The sequence below is a fragment of the Pristiophorus japonicus genome, unplaced genomic scaffold (assembly GCF_044704955.1).
Source record: "Pristiophorus japonicus isolate sPriJap1 unplaced genomic scaffold, sPriJap1.hap1 HAP1_SCAFFOLD_426, whole genome shotgun sequence".
NCBI lineage: Eukaryota > Metazoa > Chordata > Chondrichthyes > Pristiophoridae > Pristiophorus > Pristiophorus japonicus.
Genome location: NW_027254157.1, coordinates 358754 through 381238, shown reverse-complemented (window position 1 = coordinate 381238; position 22485 = coordinate 358754). Strand labels below are relative to the sequence as shown.

The following is a 22485-nucleotide window of genomic DNA, read 5'->3' as shown; positions in this document are numbered from 1 at the left end:
GGTAATTGACAATCCGGAAGGACAGACAGAAAGGAAAAGGAGGTGGGGTAGCTCTATTGATAAAGGATGGAATCACTGCAATAGCGAGAAACGATAGTGGCTCAAATGATCAGGATGTTGAAACAGTTTGGGTGGAGATAAGAAATAATAAAGGGAAAAAGTCACTGGTGGGCATAGTCTATAGGCCCCCTAACAGTAGCAATTCTGTTGGTCGGAGTATAAACCAGGAAATAGTGGGGGCTTGTAAGAAGGGGACAGCAATAATCATGGGTGATTTTAAACTCCATATTGATTGGACAAATCAAATTGATCAGGGTAGCCTTGAGGAAGTGCATAAGGGATGGGTTCCTTGAGCAGTATGTAACGGAACCAACCAGGGGCAGGCTATCTTAGATCTGGTCCTGTGCAATGAGACAGGATTAATAAACAATCTCCAAGTAAAGGATTCCCATGGAAGGAGTGATCATAGCACAACTGAATTTCAAATTCAGATGGACAGTGAGGAAGTTGGATCTCAAACCAGCATACTGAGCTTAAATAAAGGAGACTATGAACATATGAGGGCAGAGTTGGCTAAAGTGGACTGGAAAAATAGATTAAAGTGTAGGATGGTTGATGGATAGTGGTGTACATTTTAGGAGATATTTCACAACTCTCAAGAAAAATATATTCCAGTGAGGAGGAAAGGGTGCAAGAGAAAAGATAGCCATCCAATTAAAAACAAGGGCATACAAAGTGGCCAAAACTAGTGGGAGGACAGAAGACTGGGAAGCTTTTAAAAGCCAGCAAACAATGACTAAAAAAATGATTAAGAAAGGGAAGATAGACTATGAAAGTAAACTAGCACAAAATATAAAAGCAGATAGCAAGAGTTTCTATAAGTATATAAAAAGGAAAAGAGTGGCTAAAGTAAATGTTGGTCCCTTAGAGGACAAGATCGGGGAACATGGAGATGGCAGAAACTCTGAACAAATATTTTGTATCAGTCTTTACGGTAGAGGACAATAACAATATCCCAAAAGTGAATAGTCAAGGTGCTGTAGCGGGGGAGGAACTTAACACAATCACAATCACTAAGGAGGTGGTACTCAGTAAGATAATGAGACTGAAAGCAAATAAATCCCCTGGACCTGGTGGCTTGCATCTTAGGATCTTAAGAGAAGTAGCGGCAGGGATAGTGAATGCATTGGTTGTAATTTACCAAAATTCCCTGGATTCTGGGGCGATCCCAGTAGATTGGAAAACTGCAAATGTAATGCCCCTATTTAAAAAATGAGGCAGACAAAAATCAGGAAACTATAGACCAGTTAGCCTAACATCCGTGGTTGGAAAATGTTGGAGTCCATTATTAAAGAAGCAGTAGCAGGATATTGGGAAAAGCATAATTCGGTCAGGCAGAGTCAGCATGGATTTATGAAGGGGAAGTCACGTTTGACAAATTTTCTGGAATTATTTGAGGATGTAACGAACAAGGTGGATAAAGGGGAACCAGTGGATGTGATGTATTTGGACTTCCAGAAGGCATTTGACAAGGTGCCACCTAAAAGGTTACTGCACAAGATAAAAGTTCACGGGGTTGGGGGTAATATATTAGCATGGATAGAGGATTAGCCAACTAACAGAAAACAGAGAGTCATGATAAATGGTTCATTCTCTGGTTGACAATCAGAAACTAGTGGGGTGCCATGGGGATCAGTGCTGGGACCCCAACTATTTACAATCTATATTAACGACTTGGAAGAAGGGACTGAGTGTAACGTAGCCAAGTTTGCTGATGATACAAAGATGGGAGGAAAAGCAATGTGTGAGGAGGACACAAAAAATCTGCAAAAGGACATAGACAGGCTAAGTGAGTGGGCAAAAATTTGGCAGATGGAATATAATGTTGAAAAGTTGAGGTCATGCACTTTGGCAGAAAAAAATCAAAGAGCAAGTTATTATTTAAATGGAGAAAAATTGCAAAGTACAGTGGGACCTGAGGATACTTGTGCATGAAACATAAAAGGTTAGTGTTATGTCTTGGATAAAGAGTTAGACTAAATACTGCAAGCTCAAAGTAGGTGTGATAGTAGTCTTTTATTAAAGATCTCTGAGTGCCTCTGCAGCCTATGAGGCCTTCTTATATACACGTGCTCCCAAGAGATTGTGGGATCCCTTGGGACTCCAGGGGATAAGCCCTCTGGTGGTTATACATGGTAATTATAGGTTTACATACATAACACTCCCCCCTGTATGGAGAGAAGGCAGGAGCGGGGTACTGAAGTTGCATGATCAGCCATGATCATATTGAATGGCGGTGCAGGCTCGAAGGGCTGAATGGCGTGCTCCTGCACCTATTTTCTATGTTTCCCGCCCCAAAGTCAATAGTGTAACTATTTACAATGTGAGTCGATCTGGGGCCTTCCTTTCCCTGGTTAATCATCTCGGAGAAAATGCTGGCATTGGTGAATCGTTTGTTGGGCCTTCGCTGGGCTGCTGTGCAACTGGCCTTGCCGGACTGCTGGGGGTGGTGAGCCTTGCTGGGCTGCTGCGGGTGATGGGTTCTGCTTTGTGGTCAACCGCTGGGTCAGTTGCCACTTATGTGTGTGTTAGAGGGTCAAAAAAGGTAGAGTCTATTGTGGGTTGTTCTGGATAGTCCGTAAATCTGAGTTTGATTTGGTCCAGTTGTTTTCTGCAGGTAAGTCTATTTGCGAGTTTGACCACAAACACCCTACTCCCCTCTTTGGCCTAAACAGTGCCAGCAATCCACTTGGGACCTTGTCCATAGTTCAACACAGGATCATTTACTTCGATTTCACGTGACACATTTGCGCGATCATGATATGTAGTCTGTTGAAGCCGCCTGCTCTCTAGCTGTTCGTGTAGATCAAGGTGGACTAAAGAGAGCCTTGTCTTAAGTGTCCTTTTCATGAGCAGTTCAGCACGAGGGACCCCGGTGAGCGAGTGAGGTCTTGTGCGACTAAGCAGGACGCGGGATAAGCGAGTCTTCAGTGAGCCTTCAGTTACCCTTTTCAAGCTCTGCTTGATTGTTTGAACTGCTCGTTCTGCCTGACCATTGGACACTGGCTTAGATGGGACTGGACAGGTTAGATGCAGGAGGAATGTTCCCAATGTTGGGGAAGTCCAGAACCAGAGGACATAATCTAAGGATAAGGGGTAAGCCATTTAGGACTGAGATGAGGAGAAACTTCTTCACTCAGAGAGTTGTTAGCCTGTGGAATTCCCTACCGCAGAGAGTTGTTGATGCCAGTTCATTGGATATATTCAAAAGGGAGTTAGATATGGCCCTTATGGCTAAAGTGATCAAGGGGTATGGAGAGAAAGCAGGAAAGGGGTACTAAGGTGAATGATCAGCCATGATCTTATTGAACGGTGATGCAGGCTCGAAGGGCTGAATGGCCTGCTCCTGCACCTATTTCCTATGTTTCTATGTTGCAGAGGAGGACAGATCCACGGTGGATCATGAAGAACCAGAACCTCAGACTGAAGAGGGAGAGGTATATGGGATGCACACATTTACTACAAAGTGTCCCCCGATAATGCTGAAGGTTAAATTAAATTGACTCCCGGTGTCCATAATGAGCAAAGCCAGTCCATAATGAGCAAAAAGACTTTCGGTAAGTTGTGGTGCAACTAGACTTCAAGGCCTGTCCTGACTCCCATTCGTACCAAACTTAGAACATATACAAAGGAACTGATTCCCGTAATTGGCAGTGCTACCGTAAAGGTCTCCTACGATGGAGCAGTGCATGAGTTACCACTCTGGGTGGTACCGGGTGATGGCCTCATGCTGTTTGGCAGGAGCTGGCTGGGAAAGATACGCTGGAGCTAGGACAGTGTCCGGGTGCTTTCGTCCGTCATGTGCCCAGGGCCTAAGCAAGTTCCCCTCGCTGTTCGAACCAGGCATCAGGAAGTTCCAAGGAGCAAAAGTGCAGATCTATTTGATTCTGGGAGCACGACCCATCCATCACAAGGTGAGAGCGGTACCGTACATGATGAGAGATAGGTTGGAGATTGAGCTGGACAGGCTGCAACGAGCGGGCACCATTTCACCAATCGAATTCAATGTGTGGGCCAATCCGATTGTTCCAGTCCTCAAGGGAGATGGCACCATCAGAATCTGTGGTGATTACAAAGTAACTATCAATCGTTTCTCGCTGCAGGATCAATACCCGCTACCAAAGGCAGACGTGTTATTTGCGACGCTGGCAGGAGGATAAACATTCACGAAGCTGAACTTGACCTCAGCCTATATGACACAGGAGCTGGAGGAATCCTTGAAAGGCCTCACCTGCATCAACATTCACAAAGGTCTTTTCGTTTACAACAGATGCCCGTTTGGGATTCCATTGGCCGCGGCGATATTCCAGAGGAACATGGAAAGCTTGCTGATGTCGGTCCCGTGCCAATATATGGGCCAATCCGATTGTTCCAGTCCTCAAGGAAGATGGCACCATCAGAATCTGTGGTGATTACAAAGTAACTATCAATCGTTTCTCGCTGCAGAATCAATACCCGCTACCAAAGGCAGATGTCCTATTTGCGACGCTGACTTGACTGTGGGTTTTGCTGGAGCGAGCAGGTTTTTCATGAGGTCATACGTTGATGCCCCACAAACGGTGAGGAGGATCGCCCTTCGTTTGGCAGCGTTCACTTCTCCCTCCAGCTCAATGGCCACGAAGTATTGGTCAAGTCGCTCCACGAAGGTTTCGCAATAATCTCCCTCCTAAAATTTCTCCAGGATGTCCACAGTTCTCTGCAATGTTGCATTGGGGTTCCTTATCTGTATCTTATTGCCAGTTGTTATGTCTTCGATAAAGAGTTAGACTGGATACCGCAAGCTCAAAGTGGGTGTGACCATAGTCCTTTATTACAGATCTCAGGGTGGCCTCTCCAGACTGTGAGGCCTCCTTATATACAGGTGCTCCCAAGGGATTATGGGATCCTTTGGGACTCCAGGGGATAAGCCCTATGGTGGTTAGACATGATAATTACAGGTTTATGTACATAACAGTTAGTATGCAGGTACAGCAAGTGATCAGGAAAGCCAATGGAATCTTGGCCATTATTGCAACGGGGATGGAGTATAAAAGCAGGGAAGTCTTGTTACAGTTAGACAGAGTATTGGTGAGGCCACACCTGGAATACTGCGTGCAGTTTTGGTTTCCATATTTACGAAAGGATATACTTGCTTTGGACGCAGTTCAGAGAAGGTTCAATAGATTGATTCCGGAGATGAGGGGGTTGACTTATAAGGAAAGGTTGGGCCTCTACTCATTGGAATTCAGAAGAATGAGAGGTGATCTTAACGAAATATATAAGATTATGAGGGGGCTTGACAAGGTGGATGCAGAGAGGATGTTTCCACTGATGGGGGAGACTAGAACTAGAGGGCATAATCTTAAAATAAGGGGCCGCCCATTTAAAACTGAGATGAGGAGAAATTTCTTCTCTCAGAGGGTTATAAATCTGTGGAATTCTCTGCCCCAGAGAGCTGTGGAGGCTGGGTCATTGAATATATTTAAGGTGGAGATAGATTTTGGAGCGATAAGGGAGCGAAGGTTTATGGGGAGCGGGCGGGGAAGTGGAGCTGAGTCCATGATCAGATCAGCCATGATCTTATTAAATGGCGGAGCCGGCTCGAGGGACTCCTGCTTCTATTCCTTATGTTCTTATGTCCCTCTGCAAAGATTACTAATGCCGTCCCAATTGGCACCAGGTGAGAACTCCCCTGCTGTCATACTCTGGGTACCGGGAGACGACAGATGCAGCGCGAGTCACTTCATTTGGTGAAATATTTGTGGAGATGAGCAGCCATGACTCACTCTAACATGAATAGGGCATATTCTAGTCCACATTGCATTCTGGGTACGGACGCCCACCATTGGGGCCCAGAATCGAGGAACGATCCTTTCAAAATCGGGCCAGAAAGAATCGCTTTTGTGAATTATGTATTTGAATGAAGTATTACAACGGTTTTACATTGGCTGAAGTTCGGGTCCGTCTCTGACCCATGAGAGATGAAAGTGGATAAACCAATGTGCAGCTCAAGCTCCGGCTCGCGTTCTATTTCTGCCACATCCAGTGGGCCGGATAGAATGACTTGGCTGGCAGGATATGGCCTATTTTGTCCACCAATGGTGCAGTAAATCGCAGCGATATTCTCGGCAGATGTCCCGGGGGCTCCTTTAGTGCAGTCATTGATTTTAGAAAGATAACCCAAAAGCCCTACTCGCAGGCTCAGGCTCGAGCAGCAACTTCAGGCTCGGTAACCTGCTTCCGCCTCGCTTTCGACTGCCTCATATATCGTACTGCGCATGCGCGAAAAGGGCCGGGGTCCAACGCTCGCACGCGCAGAAGGACACAAAGATCTTTGAGCAGAAATCACTTGGCTTTTCGGACGGCAGGCGCTGGCACTGATTGTGCTGTTCCCATTACCAGCTCCTCCTGACCCATCATTTGTTCCTTTGCTTGTCCCATTACCACCCCTTTTGCCTCGCACCATCATCCCTTTTCTCGTTCCATCCCTCCTGCTTCAACCCGATCACACACCTTCCCTTTCTTCTTTCCTCCCCTGCCCCTATCCCCGCCACTGCAATTGCTTCAAAACTATTTCATCTGTAATATTGTTCAGTTCTGACAACGTTTCTGAAACGTTACCTCTGTTTCACTCTCTACCAATGCTGCCTGACTTGCTGATTATTTTCTGCATTTTGCTTTCAGTGTAGAAACAGTAGAATAAAGCAGCTGAATGCGGAAGCAGAAATGGCCTCCTTCCGTGCTGTAAGTGTCTATGATTCTATGATTCTGTGGTTTGGGTACACTCAAGGTACATTCCCACAAGGGGGAAACCACAGCCCGAGCTCCCTGGATGACGACAGAGATAGGGAGTAAGATGAAGCGGAAAAAATGGGTTTTGGTTTGTGGGAAATTGGCGCCAGTAGTGGAGTAAGAGGGAGCTGTTCCATTGTCACGGACTCCACTTGGACAGTGCTGGGACGAGGGCCCTGGTGAATTGAATAACAAGGGCTGTAGAGAGGGCTTTAAACTAATTAGTGGGGGGGCGTTCAGGTGAGCGCAAATTTAAAAACTCAAAGAATAAGGAGAAGACAATAGTGCAGGGGAGCACTGAGGGAAATGAAAACCAGAGCATAACAGAAAGGAACAGAATGTATAAACATAGAGGTGAATCAGAAAGTGGGGTCAAAGCAGGAAAAAATGGCAAAAAAACAAATTTAAAAGCTCTTTATCTGAATGCACGCAGCATTCGTGACAAAATAGATGAGCTGATGGCACAAATAGATACGATTTGATAGCCATTATAGAGACGTGGTTGCAAGGTGACCAGGACTGGGAACTAATTATTCAGGGGTATTTGACAATTCAAAGGGACAGACAGAAAGGAAAATGAGGTGGGGTCGCTCTGTTAATAATGGATGATATCAGTGCATTAGTGAGAAACGATATTGGCTCAGAAGATCAAGATGTTGAATCAGTATGGTTGGAGATAAGGAATAATAAGGGGGAAAAGTCATTGATGGGCGTAGTTTATAGGTCCCCGGACAGTAGCTATATTGTTGGACGGAGCATAAATCAAGAAATAATGGAGGTTTGTAAAAAATGCATGGCAATAAGCATAGGCGATTTTAACCTTCATACTAATTGGACAAAGCAAATTGGCCAGGGTAGCACAGAAAGAAACATAGGAATCTATAGTGCAGAAAGAGGCCATTTCGGCCCATTTTATCTGTGCCGGCCGACAAAGAGTCGCACGTCCCTCGGTCAGCAGCCCTGAAGGTTACATATAAACCTATGAACAATGAACAATGGCAGAAAGGTAAAGAGCGTCCGGCCCAACTAGTCCGTCCCACACAACTGCGACATCCCCTGCACCGCAACAGTCTACACTCCACCCCAACCCGTGCTAGGCTCCGCCATCATTGAGGATGGGGATATTCATGGAGGCTCCTCCTCCTGTTAGTTATTTAATGGTCCACCACCATTCACGACTGGATGTGGCAGGACTGCCGACTAACCAACTTAACACAGGATCTGATCAGATTATACACAGGTTTCCTGTAATCATAAGGCAAACACTATTTTATTACTGAAGAATGCAGTCGAGGGCAACGGTCAGTTTGGAGAGTGAATCTAATTAGAAAACATTCGAGCAAGAGAGCTATAGTGGATAACACGTTCTGATTTGGGAACATGTGTATACATCATCCTTTTCAGGTGCGAGTGAGTACATTTAAAGTAGAGTTACTGCACAGACTCAGAACCGACATAATCTTTAGCTTTGGTCCTTCCTGCCTTAAAGAAGCAGCTGCTTGAGAAATATCCTGGATCTGTGAAATTAGTGAGTGTGAGTCAGGTTAGGGAGCGGGCGCGGATCTTTGCTGCAGGGACAGGACCGGCAAGTCAGTGAATGATAAACGTGACTTACATCATGTAGAAACATGTCAATTGCCACATACCAGGGTGAAGACAACAAACTAAAGAATGGGCGCTGGACCAAATTGTTTGGAATTCGAATCAATCTGGGAACCGCAACATGTTTTGGATTCCCTGGTGAACTCGCAGGGTTTTGTCATAAGAGCTGCTGTGATGTGAATGCTTAATTATTGCCTATAATAATGACATGCTTTGTTCCTATGAACATCAACAATAAATACTTTGAATCCTATTATTTCAAGGATTACATATTAACGTGTAAGTAAGAACGACCCAATTCTAGGACAGCCTGCCCACAGAGACTTGTGGAATAGGAAATAAACTGGAATTGTCAGTCAACGAATTCCGTCCAGTTTAATGTTTTAAAACTGGTGGTAAGTTACATAATTTCCCATTGAGTGTAACCAAATATTTCAGCCCTGTCTTCAGCTCCTCTCTGAACTTAGTCAGACTCAGGCCATAGATACACGTGTTTGTGGAGCAGCTCAGGAGCTGAAGCATGAATCCCATTTGTTGGGCGATGTAGACAGGATTACTGTAGTGTCTGTCTGTATATTCGTAATTCTGCAATTCCCATATTAAGGAATGTACAACATACGTCATCCAGAAGAGAATGAAATTGCCAGAGAGGGCAAACAACAAAACCATGGACTTCCTCCTGTTCTCCATCTCTGGGTCTCTCTGATTCTCAGTGTTCCGGATCCTCTTGCGGACTCTATTTGCCGCTATAATATGCCTGATGGTTAGAGCATTGAAGGACAGAATGAGGAAGATGGGAAATAAAGGGGTTATAATACTATCGATATACTCGTAAGCCTTCCAAAAAGTCGAAGTGTAATAGTCATCAGTTGTGACACAGAACCACGCGACACCATCAGTTATAAAGGAGGGCTGGTATGAAAAGTAAAAGGGAAGGCTCCTTAGACAAGCCACTGCCCACACGGCTGATAAAACCACAGCGGCTGTCCTCTCGGTGCAATATTTCGCTGTGAACCTGTGACAACAAATTGTTACAAAGCGATCGAAGGTGAAAGCGACTGTGAACCAAACCGAGCAGTCCCGTGCTGCGATGTACAGGACAAGAATGAGGGAACATATCGGAGTGATGTACAAGAAATTCATTGGGAAATAAATACTATTCATTCGCTTCAGTATCACATCAATGATAACCAGTGACAGATCGGCCGCTGCCATTCCCAGCAGGTAGCGAGCGATACATTTGGAGAGGCCGCACTTTCCTCGGGACAGGATCACAATCGTCACCAAGTTAACTGTAAAAAATTGGACAATCAGAAAGTTACAACCAGACTCTCCAAAAAGTCTGAGTTTAACAAAATACCAAGTGAGAAAAGCCCCTTCCCCACCTGCCACAATATTAACTTGTTTAAAGTCAAGCCTGCGCCGCTAGTTTAAATAATCAATACAGGTAAAAAGCTCATTAAAATATGAAAATTAGAAACTGAGGGAATTGGAATAACGCATCAGATTGTTCACTGAACGGATAATGCAACCAGACAGTTCAATCCATTCCAAACAGATCAATAAACCATTTAAAACCCTAATCTCTATGAACAGCGGTTTTGAATAATTTCTCACCATTTAAAACATATTCAGTTTTTCTATTCTTCCTACCAATGTGAATAACCTCACTGTTCCCCACATTATACTCTGTCTGCCACTTAATGTCCACTCGCTTACCCTGAATATATGCATTTGCAGGCTCTGTATCCACCTCAGAGTTACTGTCCCACCTAGCTGTGTATCGTCAGCAAACCTGGATACATTACACTCCGTGCCTTCATCTATGTAATTGATACATATTGTAAATTAGTTGAGGTCCAAACACACTTCCTACAGCCTGCCAAACTGAACATGAGCCATTGATCCCAACTCTTTGTTTTCTGTCCTTCCTCTATACTCTATCCATGCTAACATATTACCCCCAAACCCATGAGCCTTTATCTTGTGCAACAATTTGTCATGTGGTACATTACCGCGATCAAGAATTAATCAGGATATCGGAGGGTAAAAAAGGAAAATAAAATTCAGCATACATAGATTTCTACCCAGAAGCACTTTGCAAAGCAGGGAGCCTGAAGGTGAAATGTAGATCAGGATGCAATTGCAGATACAGGGGGAGGGAGAAATATGAGAGGATGAGGGGAAGAAGAGTTGGATGGAGAGGGAGAGGGAGGATGAGGGGAGGGGAGGTGAAGAGGAATGCTGTGAGGGACAAGGATGTGGAGGTGACGGGATGGGGAAGGGGAGGGGAGAGTGATGGCGGGGAGAGTGATGGAGAAGAGAGTGATAGAGGGAAAATTGATGGAGCTGGAGAGAGATGGAGGGGAGAGTGATGGAGGGGGGATTGATGGAGGGGAGTGATGAAGGGGAGAGTGATGGAGAGGGGAGAGTGATGGAGAGGGGAGAGTGAAGGAGGGAAAACTGATGGAGGGGAGAGTGATGAGGGGGGAGGGGGGAGGAAGTGAGGAGAGGGGAAGTGGTGAGGAGCACGGGTCGATAACTCCAGTTTCCGGCAGAGTCCAAATTTTAATTGGAGTTGATTAAACAGCAGGACTATTATGTATATAATAACTCGAAAGACCTGTTGCTGTAAACTCACTCAGGTGTAAACCTGGTTCAACTTTATTCGTGCCCAAAGTGTGCACATGACATGGTACTCACTCTTATATACCAGGGCCTGCGCACATGCGCGTACACCTCGATGACCTCCGACAGTGTCGCCCCCTGGTGTCTAGTGACCCCAAGCATCAATACATAACAACATCCCCCTTCAAGATCTTTACAAATTAAGATGGTCTGGGGCTTTCTGCTCCTGAGTTGATCGTCTCAGTTCTGGGCGAGCGTTCTGAGTCAGTTATGACTGGAGGTCTGATGGGAGTGGTGATGACCATGTCAGAGACTGAAAGTCCAGATTCAGTAGTGACAGCAGAGTATTCTGATCAAGGAACATTGGCTGGCTGGTCACTGACTGCATTTTCCGCAAATGGTTTCAATTCATTGTGTGCCGCAGTTTTATCTGATCAACATGTTTCTTGCATATATGCCCATTGTTGAGCACGACAATAAACACTCTGTTACCCTCCTTGGCCGTAACAGTACCAGCGATCCACTTTGGACCTTGCCCATAATTCAGCACATAAACTGGATCGTTGACCAAGATGTCACATGACATTGCAGCATGATCATGATATCATTGCTGATTTTGATGTCTGTTTTCAACATGATCATTCAAATCAGGATGGACAAGAGAAAGCTTGTTCTTGAGACTTCACTTCATCAGTAGTTCAGCAGGGGAGACCTCGGTAAGTGTGTGGTGACTTGTCCTGTAACTAAGCAATATACGTGACAAATGAGTCTGCAATGAACCCTGGGTCACGTGTTTCATGCTTTGCTTGATCGTTTGAACTGCTAGCTCTGCTTGACCATTAGAAGCAGGTTTGAATAGAGCAGACCTTATATGTCTGATACCATTGAGTTTCCTGAACTCCTGAAACTCCAGACTTGTGAAGCATGATCTGTTATCGCTCACAACAATGTCAGGCAAACCATGAGTAGCAAACATGACACCAAGGCTCTCAATAGTAGCTGCAGACATACTGGATGACATAATAATACACTCTACCCACTTTGAATGTGCATTCACCACAACAAAAAACATATTTCCTAGGAAAGGGCCTGCAAAATTGATGTGTATCCTCGACCATGGTTTAGATGGCCACGACCAAAGACTCAGCGGAAATTCTGCTGGTACTTTACTTAGCTGCATGCAGGCATTGCAATGATGCACACATGATTCCAGATCAGAGTCAATTCCAGGCCACCAAAAATGAGCCCTAGCAATGGTTTTCATCATGACAATGCCTGGATGAGTGCTACTTAGTTCATCTACAAATTTTTCTCTGCCTTTCTTAGGCATAACAACACGATTGCCCCACAGTAGACAATCTGACTGAATGGACAGTTCATCTTTGCGACGGTTGTAAGCTTTGATCTCATCACACAACTCCATAGTTATTGCAGACCAATCACCACTGAGGACACACCGTTTCACAACCGATAAAATAAGGTCATGGCTGGTCCAGATCCTAACTTGTTGAGCAGTGACAGGGGTACCTTCTTTCTCAAAAGCATCCATTCTTAGCAGTAGATCTGCAGGTTGAGGCATCTCCATATCTGGTGTGGGCAAAGGCAGATGACTCAGTGCATCGGCACAATTCTCAGTGTCCAGTCTGTGGCGAATGACATAATCATAGGCAGACAACGTCTGAATATGGGACGATGCATTGGTATTGATACTTTTGTTTTCCGTAAACAATGAAATGAGTGGCTTGTGATCCATTTCAATTTCAAAATGAAGACCAAGCAGGTACTGATGCATCGTTTTGACCCCATATACACAGGCCAAAGCTTCTTTTTCTACCATGCTGTAAGCTCTTTCCGTTTTTGACAAACTGCTCGAAACACACGCAACAGGTTGTAGCTTACCCGACTCATTTGTTTGTTGGAATGAGTACACAGCCAACCCCATATGATGAAGTACCACAGGCCAATACAAGACGCTTACACAGATCACAGTGAACAAGCAGTTTGTTTGAACAGAGCAGATTCTTAGCTTTCTCAAAAGTTCTATCTTGAGATACACCCCAGACCCAGTTGTCTGAGCAGCATGTGCAGTGGCTCTAGTAAGGTGCTTAATCCGGGTAAAACATTATTGAAGTAGTTGGGTAGCCCAAGGAATGAACACAGCTTCATCACATACTGAGTTCTGGGTGCAATTTTGATGGCCTTGGTTTTCGAATCGGTGGGCCTGATACCATCAGCAGCAATCATCCTTCCCAGGAATTCAACTTCAGTTGCCATGAAGACACACTTCGATCGTTTCATCCTGAGTCCCACTTTGTCCAAACGATGTAGGGCTTTTTCAAGATTGTTCAGATGTTCAGCAGTGTTGCCACCTTTGACCAGAATGTCATCTTGAAACACGACGGTTCTAGGAACGGACATCAGTAGACTCTTCATGTTCCTCTGAAATATGGCAGCAGCCAAACGGATTCCAAAAGGACACCTCTTGTAGACAAACAGTCCTTTATGGGTGTTGATGCAAGTGAGTTTCTTCGAAGTGTCAACAAGCTCCTGTGTCATATAGGCCGACATCAGATCCAGAACGACTTTCCACCAGCTAGCATTGCAAACAGGTCATCAACCTTCAGTAGTGGATACTGATCCTGTTTCAAAAATTGGTTGATCGTAACCTTATAGTCTCCACAGATCCTAACAGTGCCATCATTCTTTATCACAGGAACAAATGACTGGCCCATTCATTAAATTCTGTCGGTGATATGACCCCTTCACATTGGAGTCTGTCAAGCTCAATTTCAACCTTCTCCCTCATTATGTATGGAAGAGACCGAGCTTTGTGATAGACCGGTCTTGCATCAGAATCCAGGTGAAACCAGCAAAATTGCCAAAGTCCAGTTCAAGCAAAGAAGGAAACTTCTTCAGCACTTGAACACACAAAGTGCCATCCACCTAAGACAATGTATTGATATCATTCCAGTCCCATTTGATTTTTTGAGCCAATTCCTGCCGAACAGTGTTGGACCATTGCCTGGGATGATCAATAATGGTAAATTATGAACCACACCATCATACGACACCTTGATTACTGCACTGCCAATCAGCAGTATGAGTTCCTTAATGTAAATACCCAACTTGGCATTGACTGGACTCAGCTTATGCTTCACAGCCTCAGTGTCCCACAGCTTGTTGAATGTTCTTTGGCTCATTATCGATTGACTCGCTCCCGTGTCCAGCTCCATTGATACAGGCACGCCATTTAGCTTTACATTAGCCATTATTGGTTGGCTCTTTGTCAGGAACGAATACAGACCATACACTTCCTCCTCGGATATTTCGGATTGCATATCCGGGCCAGCACTAGACAGGCCTTTGTCACCAATGTGATGACCAGCAGCATCCTTGCTCAGTTGTGGGCACATTCGCTGAAGATGGCCCACTTTCGAACAGCTGTTACAGATGTACTTTTTAAACCAACACTGATGAGGCCGATGATTGCCCCCACAATGCCAACAGGGTGAAATCGGATTCGTACCAGTTGGTGGACTTTGAGCAGCTACAGGTTTCACATAAGCAGTCAAGTAGGCCCTGCCACAAACTGCTCTGCCAGGCGACGACACATTCTTGTTTACAGTGCTTGCCATGGAGCTCCGAATCTCGATGATATCTGCCTTAAATTATCTTCAGTCGCCATGCATGCCTGGGCTCAAATCCAGTGTTTCTGCAGCCAATAATTGTCGAAGGATCACATCATGGTTGATGTCTGTGATGAAGAAATCTCCAAGCATGTCTTCCAATGCATTTCCAAACATACACGGCTCAGCCAGACATCTTAGGTCGGCGACAAATCCCGACACATCCTGGCCCTCAGCACAAACATGTGTGTCGAAGCGATAGCGTGAGATGATGATCCCCTCTTTTGGCTTGAGATGTTTACGCACTAGAGTGCACAACTCTTCGTAGTCTTTGTCCGTTGGACGTGGAGGTGAGAAAAGACTCTTTATAAGGCCATGAATTATTGGACCACAAAGAGTGAGGAAAACTGCCCTGCGCCTAACTGTGTCACGAGCTTCCTCCATTTTGCTGACCACAAAGCATTGATCCAGGCAGTCGATAATATCCGTCCAATCCTCACCATCCATGAATCTCTCTAAAATTCCAATGGTGCCCATTGTGCATGCAAAGGTTCTTAAGTTACCTCGTCGACAAATGTTACGTATATAATAACTCGAAAGACTTGTTACTGCTCACTCAGGTGTAAACCTGGTACAACTGTATTCGCGCCCAAATCATACACATGACATGGTACTTGCTCTTATATACCAGGTCCCGAGCACAAGCGCGTACAGGCCAATGACCTCCGACAGTGGCGCCCCCTGGTGTCTAGTGACCCCAAGCATCAATACATAACGGACAAAGGTTCAATCAGTAACTTTCTCACAATGTTCCAAGCTGCATTTTATTCTCTTTTTTGGTTCGACTTCAAACTCCTCAACTCAGCATACCAGTACCCTCGGTCACTGCCTCTCGCTGTTTGAGTTCCCTGCTCTCTGCCTCTCGCTGTCTCAGTTTCTTGCTCCCTGCCTCTCGCTGTTTGAGTTCCCTGCTCCTTGTCTCTCTGTGTCTCAGTTCCCTGCTCTCGTCTTCTGCCTCTCTCTGTTTGAGTTCCCTGCTCCCTGTCTCTCTCTGTGTCTCAGTTCCCTGCTCTCGTCTTCTGCCTCTCTCTGTTTGAGTTCCCTGCTCCCTGTCTCTCTGTGTCTCAGTTCCCTGCTCTCGTCTTCTGCCTCTCTCTGTTTGAGTTCCCTGCTCCCTGCCTCTCGCTGTCTCAGTTTCTTGCTCCCTGCCTCTCTCTGTTTGAGTTCCCTGCTCCTTGTCTCTCTGTGTCTCAGTTCCCTGCTCTCGTCTTCTGCCTCTCTCTGATTGAGTTCCCTGCTCTCTGTCTCTGTGTCTCAGTTCCCTGCTCTCGTCTTCTGCCTCTCTCTGTCTGAGTTCCCTGCTCCCTGTTTCTCTGTGTCTCAGTTCCCTGCTCTCGTCTTCTGCCTCTCTCTGTTTGAGTTCCCTGCTCCCTGTCTCTCTCTGTCTCAGTTCCCTGCTCTCGGAGATGCTGAGATCCAACAGACCCCGGAGTTTGCGCCACCCCCTTGGTGTTCATCACCCACAAACGTCCAGTCCTGCAACTCGGGGGATTTCCCGGTTGGGTCGCAGTTCCAGCGCAGTGTAGAACAAGGCTTTCATATTTGACCTAAATCCGCTCCTTGAGACGGACGGTGGTGTTCTGGGGAACCCACGGCTGTTTCCGCCGACTTCCTGGTGAGCGGACGATTGCTGAGCGACAGACGGGCTGAATACTGAGTGTGTCCACCCGATACAGCCCGGCTCCGAGTGATGGGAGGTGGTTAGTGATTATGATTGGAAGAGGATAAACAGCAGTTTCTCACATTGAAGGAAATCAATAACAACAACTTGTGTTTATATAGCGCCTGTGACGTAGTAAAACGTCCCAAGGCGCGTCACAGGTGCTTATGTGACAACAATCCTGGTCAGTTTCTCGGTGACACGGGGCAGAATAACAGCATGTGCCCATGGACCTGGTTCACGTTTCAAGGTGTTTCGGATCCGACTTATGTGCAGAGGCCAGATATCCACATTAATGCACCGAACCTGGTAAACAGGGCGACTGAGCTGCGGGCACAACTTGCTCCATGTGATTCATATATAGCGGCAATAACGGAGACCTGGCTCAAGGAGGGGGAGGTTGTCCACTTATTGCCTTGGCTACAAGATATTCACGGAAGATAGGGTAGAAAATGAAAGGCTGTGGCTGGCAGTATTGACCAAAGAGACTACTGTAGCACTGGAGAGGGGTGATGTAATTGAGGGGTCAAAAACGTAATCTATGTATTTAGAATAAAGTAACAATAGAGAAGCTGTTACACTACTGGTGTGTACTATAGGCCACCAGATAGTGGGAAGGAGATAGAGGAGAAAATGTTCAGGCAAATTGCAGAATCATGCAAGAACTACAGAGTCGTGATAATGGGTGATCTCAGTTATCCAGATGTAGATGGGATAGTAACAGTGCAAAGGGTAAAGAGCGGGAGGAATTCCTGAAATGTGTACAAGAGAACTTTGTTGATCAGTGTGTTTCAGCCCAATGAGAAAGGAAGCAGTGCTGATCTAATTCTGTGGAGTGGGGCAGTGGAACATGATTCAGTGCGAGAACATTTGGAGAACAGTGATCATAATATTATTCAGAACAGTTATGGAAAAGGACAAGGAACAATCAAACGTAAAATTAATTAACTGGAGGAGGGTAGACTTCAGTAAGTTGAAAATGGGTTTTGGACAGATGGATTGGAATCAAAAAAATGGTCGGAATAACAGAAATTGAACAACGGAGGCCTTCAAAGAGTTTATGGTTCGGATAACGATATAAGATTCTGAAGGAGATTGACAGGGTAGAGGCTAAGAGTCTGTTTCCCCATGTCTGGTGAGTCTAGGGCTTGGGGGCACCGTCTCAGGGTAAGGGGTTGGCCATTTAAGACTGAGATGAGGAGAAATGTCTTCACCCAGAGGGTTGTGAATGTTTGGTATTCTGTGCCCCAAAATGCTGTGGATGCTGAGACTCTGAACATATTCAATGCTGAGATCGATAGATTTTTGGGCCCGAGGGGAATCCAGGGAAATGGAGATCGGGCAGGAAAGTGGAGTTGAGGTCAATGATCAGCCATGATCTTAGTCAATGGCGGAGCAGGCTCGAAGGGCATATGACCTACTCCTGCTCCTAATTCTTATGTTCCTATAAAGAATAGACACATTCCCATGAGGGTGGAAGGAAAGACAACCAAAGATACATATAGAGATTCAAATTGGACAGCAGATTGGAAAAGGAGGCTTATATCAAATATAAGGTCCATAATACACCAGAGAACCAAACTGATGATAGAAAGTTCTTTAAAAAGGTAGTAAGACAAGCAAATAGAATAGGGGGCATAGTCTCAGGATGTGTTGGCCAACATAAAAAGGACCCCACAATCAATATTAAGAATATAAATAGTAAAACAGTAGTTCGAGGAAGGCTGGACCGAATATGGACCAAAAGCGATTATTTTGTGGATGCAGAGGGCATGCCTGAGGTATTAAATCAGAACTTTACATCAATCTTCACAGAATAGTATGCTGCTAACCTTCCTATCCATCCAATGACGGCACTTCTGACGGTGTACTGAACTTGGAGTGCTCAATTAACTGGAGTGGGACTTGTCCCACGAACTTCTGACTCAGAAGCGACAGTGCTTCTGCTGAACCGCAGCTGTCAATGGCACAGGCGGCTGTGAATCAATGTGTTGAATTCACCATCCAACAGCCCAGAGCGATACTGTGTCTGATCCAGAAACTGGCAACTTGCGGTAATTCATGACCAAGCGGAGCGGAGCTGAGCTGAGCATTTCCTGACCTTGAGTGCTAACCTCTTACTAGCTGTAACTGGTAATACAAAGGTCATGTTCATAATTCTATACATTTCTAAACATTACACTTTTTCACAATCCGACTAATATGTATACTCCATGTAATGCACACGTCCGTTCCAGCAGGAAAAACAACAATGAGACATGATTTCGGGTCGAAATTTTAACACAGTTTATAATTTCAATAAAACATTGCGGTTAAATAAATGGAAAAATACCAGACACTGGACTGATACAATTAAATAGAGGATTATCGCACAAGGACAACATCAACAGCCGTTCGACCCATTTACACAGGAACTGGTTCCATTTCCTTACCCGTGATGCCAACTGCTGCAAGGAGAGGGTAGTAAATACGTTCTATCTGAAAGATGACTGCGTAGCTCATGTTCTGTGTGTGGGAGTGTTCTATGTAGCGCTGGCAACCAGGCTCTTAATGACAAGTATAAATTCGGTCAAAGGAGCTCATACTTATACCAAAGGGGAACCGCCGCTGGGACCATCAGAGATATTAGTTACAGTCAGTTAAACAAACTGATTTAATCAACTGTTCTCCCCAAAGCTTTATTATGTCACACAGTCTGTGTTATGGGATGTTCCAAACAATAACCTATAATATTGGTTTAGAATTTCTTCAGAAAACACGGCAAACACACTTCTTACTGCTTGCCAAACTGAACATGACCCATTGATCCCGACTCTCTGTTTTCTGTCCTTCCCCTAGCCTCTATCCATGCTAACATATTACCCCCAACTCCATGAGCCTTTATCTTAGAAATATAGAAACATAGAAAATAGGTGCAGGAGTAGGCCCTTCGGCCCTTCGAGCCTGCACCACCATTCAATAAGATCATGGCTGATCATTCACCTCAGTACCCCTTTCCTGCTTTCTCTCCACACCCCTTGACCCCTTTAGCCATATCTAACTCCCTCTTGAATATATCCAATGAACTGGCATCAATAACTCTCTGCGGTAGGGAATTCCACAGGTCAACAACTCTCAGAGTGAAGAAGTTTCTCCTCATCTCAGTCCTAAATGGCTTACTCCTTATCCTTAGACTGTGTTCTGGACTTCCACAACATCGGAGTGAGTGTGCATGAGTGGGAGAGTGAGTGAATGAGTGAGTGGGTGATTGAGTGGGTGGGTGAGTGAGTGAATGAATGAGTGGGTGTGAGTGAGTGAGTGAGTGAGTGGGAGAGTGAGTGAGTGAGTGGGTGCGAGTGAGTGGGTGGGTGGGTGAGTGAGTGGGAGTGAGTGAATGAGTGAGAGTGAGTGGGTGGGTGAGTGAGTGAGTAAGTGGGTTGGTGAATGAGTATGTGGGTGGGTGAGTGAGTTGGTGAGTGGGTGAGTGAGTGAGTGAGTGGGTGGGTGGATGAGTGAGTGAATGAGTGTGAGTGTGTGGGTGAGTGGGTGAGTGAGTAAGTGAGTTTAAGTGAGTGGGTAGGTGAGTGAGTGAATGGGTGTGAGTGGGTGGGTGAGTGAGTGAGTGAGTTTGAGTGAATGGGTGAGTGAGTGAGTGAATGGGTGTGAGTGGGAGGGTGAGTGGGTGAGTGAGTGAGTGAGTGGGTGGGTGGATAAGTGAGTGAATGGGTGTGAGTGGGTGGGTGAGTGAGTTAGTGAGTGAGTGAGTGAGTGGGTGTGTGAGTGAGTGAGTGGGTGGGTGAGTGAGTGAGTGAGTTTGAGTGAGTGGGTGGGTGAGTGAGTGAATTAGTGTGAGTTGGTGGGTGAGTGAGTTGGTGAGTGGGTGCGTGAGTGGGTGGGTGAGTGAATGAGTGTGTGTTGGTGGGTGAGTGAGTTGGTGAGTGGATGGGTGAGTGGGTGGGTGAGTGAGTGAGTGGGTGGATGAGTGAGTGAATGAGTGTGAGTTGGTGGGTGAGTGAGTTGGTGAGTGGGTGGGTGAGTGGGTGGGTGAGTGAGTGAGTGGGTGGGTGAGTGAATGAGTGAGTTCTGCAACATTTTCCAACATTCCATGAACTCTGGATCAGTTCCCATGGAATGGAAGGTCGCTAATTTAACCCCACTTTTTTAAAAAGGAGGGATAGGGAAAACAGGGAATTATAATCTGTTTAGCCTGACATCGGGAGTGGGGAAAATGTTGGAATCAATTATTAAAGATATAATAGCAGCACATTTGGAAAGGAGTGACAGGATCAGTCCAAGTCAGCATGGATTTATGAAAGGTAAATCATGCTTGACAAATCTTTTGGAATTTTTTGAGGATGTAACTAGTAGAGTGGTCAAGGGAGAACCAGTGGATGTGGTGTATTTGGACTTGCAAAAGGCTTTTGACAAGGTCCCACACAAGAGATTAGTGTGCAAAATTAAAGCACATGGTGTTGGGGGTAATTTACTGACGTGGATACAGAACTGGTTGGCAGACAGGAAGCAAAGAGTACGAATAAATGGGTCCTTTTCAGAATGGCAGGCAGTCACTAGTGGGGTACCGCAAGGTTCAGTGCTGAGACCCCAGCTATTTACAGTATACATTAATGGTTTAGACAAAGGAATTGAATGTAATATCTCCAAGTTTGCAGATGACACTAAACTGGGTGACAGTGTGAGCTGTGAGGAGGATGCTAAGAGGCTGCAGGGTGAATTGGACAGGTTAGGTGAGTGGGCAAATGCATGACAGATGCAGTATAATGTAGATAAATCTGAGGTTATCCACGTTAGTGGCAAAAACAGGAAGGCAGAATATTATCTGAATGGTGACAGATTAAGAAAAGGGGAGGTGCAACGAGACCTGGGTGTCATGGTTCATCAGTCATTGAAGGTCGGCATGCAGGTACAGCAGACGGTGAAGAAGGAAAATAGCATGTTGGCCTTCATAGCGAGAGGATTTGAGTATAGGAGCAGGGAGATCTTACTGCAGTTGTAAAGGGCCTTGGTGAGGACATTGTGTGCAGTTTTGGTCTCCTAATCTGAGGAAGGATATTCTTGCTATTGAGGGAGCGCAGCGAAGGTTCACCAGACTGATTCCCGGGATGGCAGGACTGACAGATGAACAAAGGCTGTGTCGGCTAGGTTTATATTGACTGGAATTTAGAAGAATGAGATCTCATAGAAACATTTAAATATCTGACGGGATTGGACTGGTTAGATGCAGGAAGAATGTTTCTGATGTTGGGGAAGTCCAGAACCAGGGGTTACAGTCTAAGGATAAGGGGTAAGCCATTTAGGACTGAGATGAGGAGAAACTTCTTCACTCAGAGAATTGTGAACCTGTGGAATTCGCTACCACAGAAAGTTGTTGAAACCAGTTTGCTAGATATATTCAAAAGCGAGTTAGATGTGGCCCTTATGGCTAAAAGGATCAAGGGGTATGGAGAGAAAGCGGGAAATGGGTACTGACGTTGCATGATCAGCAATGATCATATTGAATGGTGGTGCAGGAAGGGCCGAATGGTCTACCCCTGCACCTATTCTCTATGTTTCTATGTTTCTATGCAACAACTTTTTATGTGGTACCTTATCGAGATCCAGAATTAATCGGGATATCGGAGGGTAAAAAAGAAAATAATATTCAGCAAATAGATGTCTACCCAGAAGCACTTTGCAAAGCAGAGAGCCTGAGGGTAAATGTAGATCAGGATGCAAATCCAGATAAAGGGAGGGGGTAAAGTATGAGAGGATGAGGGGAAGAAGAATTGGATGGAGAGGGATAGGGAGCGCGATGGAAGGGGCAGGGGAGGTGTAGAGGAATGCAGAGAAGGACGAGGATCTGGAGGTGACGGGATGAGGAAGAGGAGGGGAGAGTGGTGGATGAGAGAGTGATGGAGGGGAGAGTGATGGAGGGGAGAGAGGAGGGGAAGGGGTGAGGAAGTGAGGAGAGGGGAAGCGGTGAGGAGCAGAGGGCCGATAACTCCAGTTTGAGGCAGAATCCGAATTTTAATTAAAGAGGCGATTAAACAGCGGGACAAAGGTTCAATCAGGTAACTTTCTCACAATGTTTCCAAGCCGCAT

General features: G+C 45.5%; 1 protein-coding gene across 1 annotated transcript in view; it reads right to left on the bottom strand.

The window, feature by feature from the left end:
• Positions 1-18909, bottom strand: part of LOC139251249 (probable G-protein coupled receptor 139) — a 37025-nt gene extending 18116 nt beyond the window's left edge. Inside the window, exons 1-2 of the mRNA XM_070873219.1 lie at positions 18840-18909; positions 8838-9725 (exon numbers count right to left, since the gene is read on the bottom strand). Coding sequence (XP_070729320.1) covers positions 8838-9725; positions 18840-18909 — 958 coding nt within the window. The remainder of the gene's footprint in view (positions 1-8837; positions 9726-18839) is intronic.
• Between the last annotated feature and the right edge of the window lie 3576 nt (positions 18910-22485).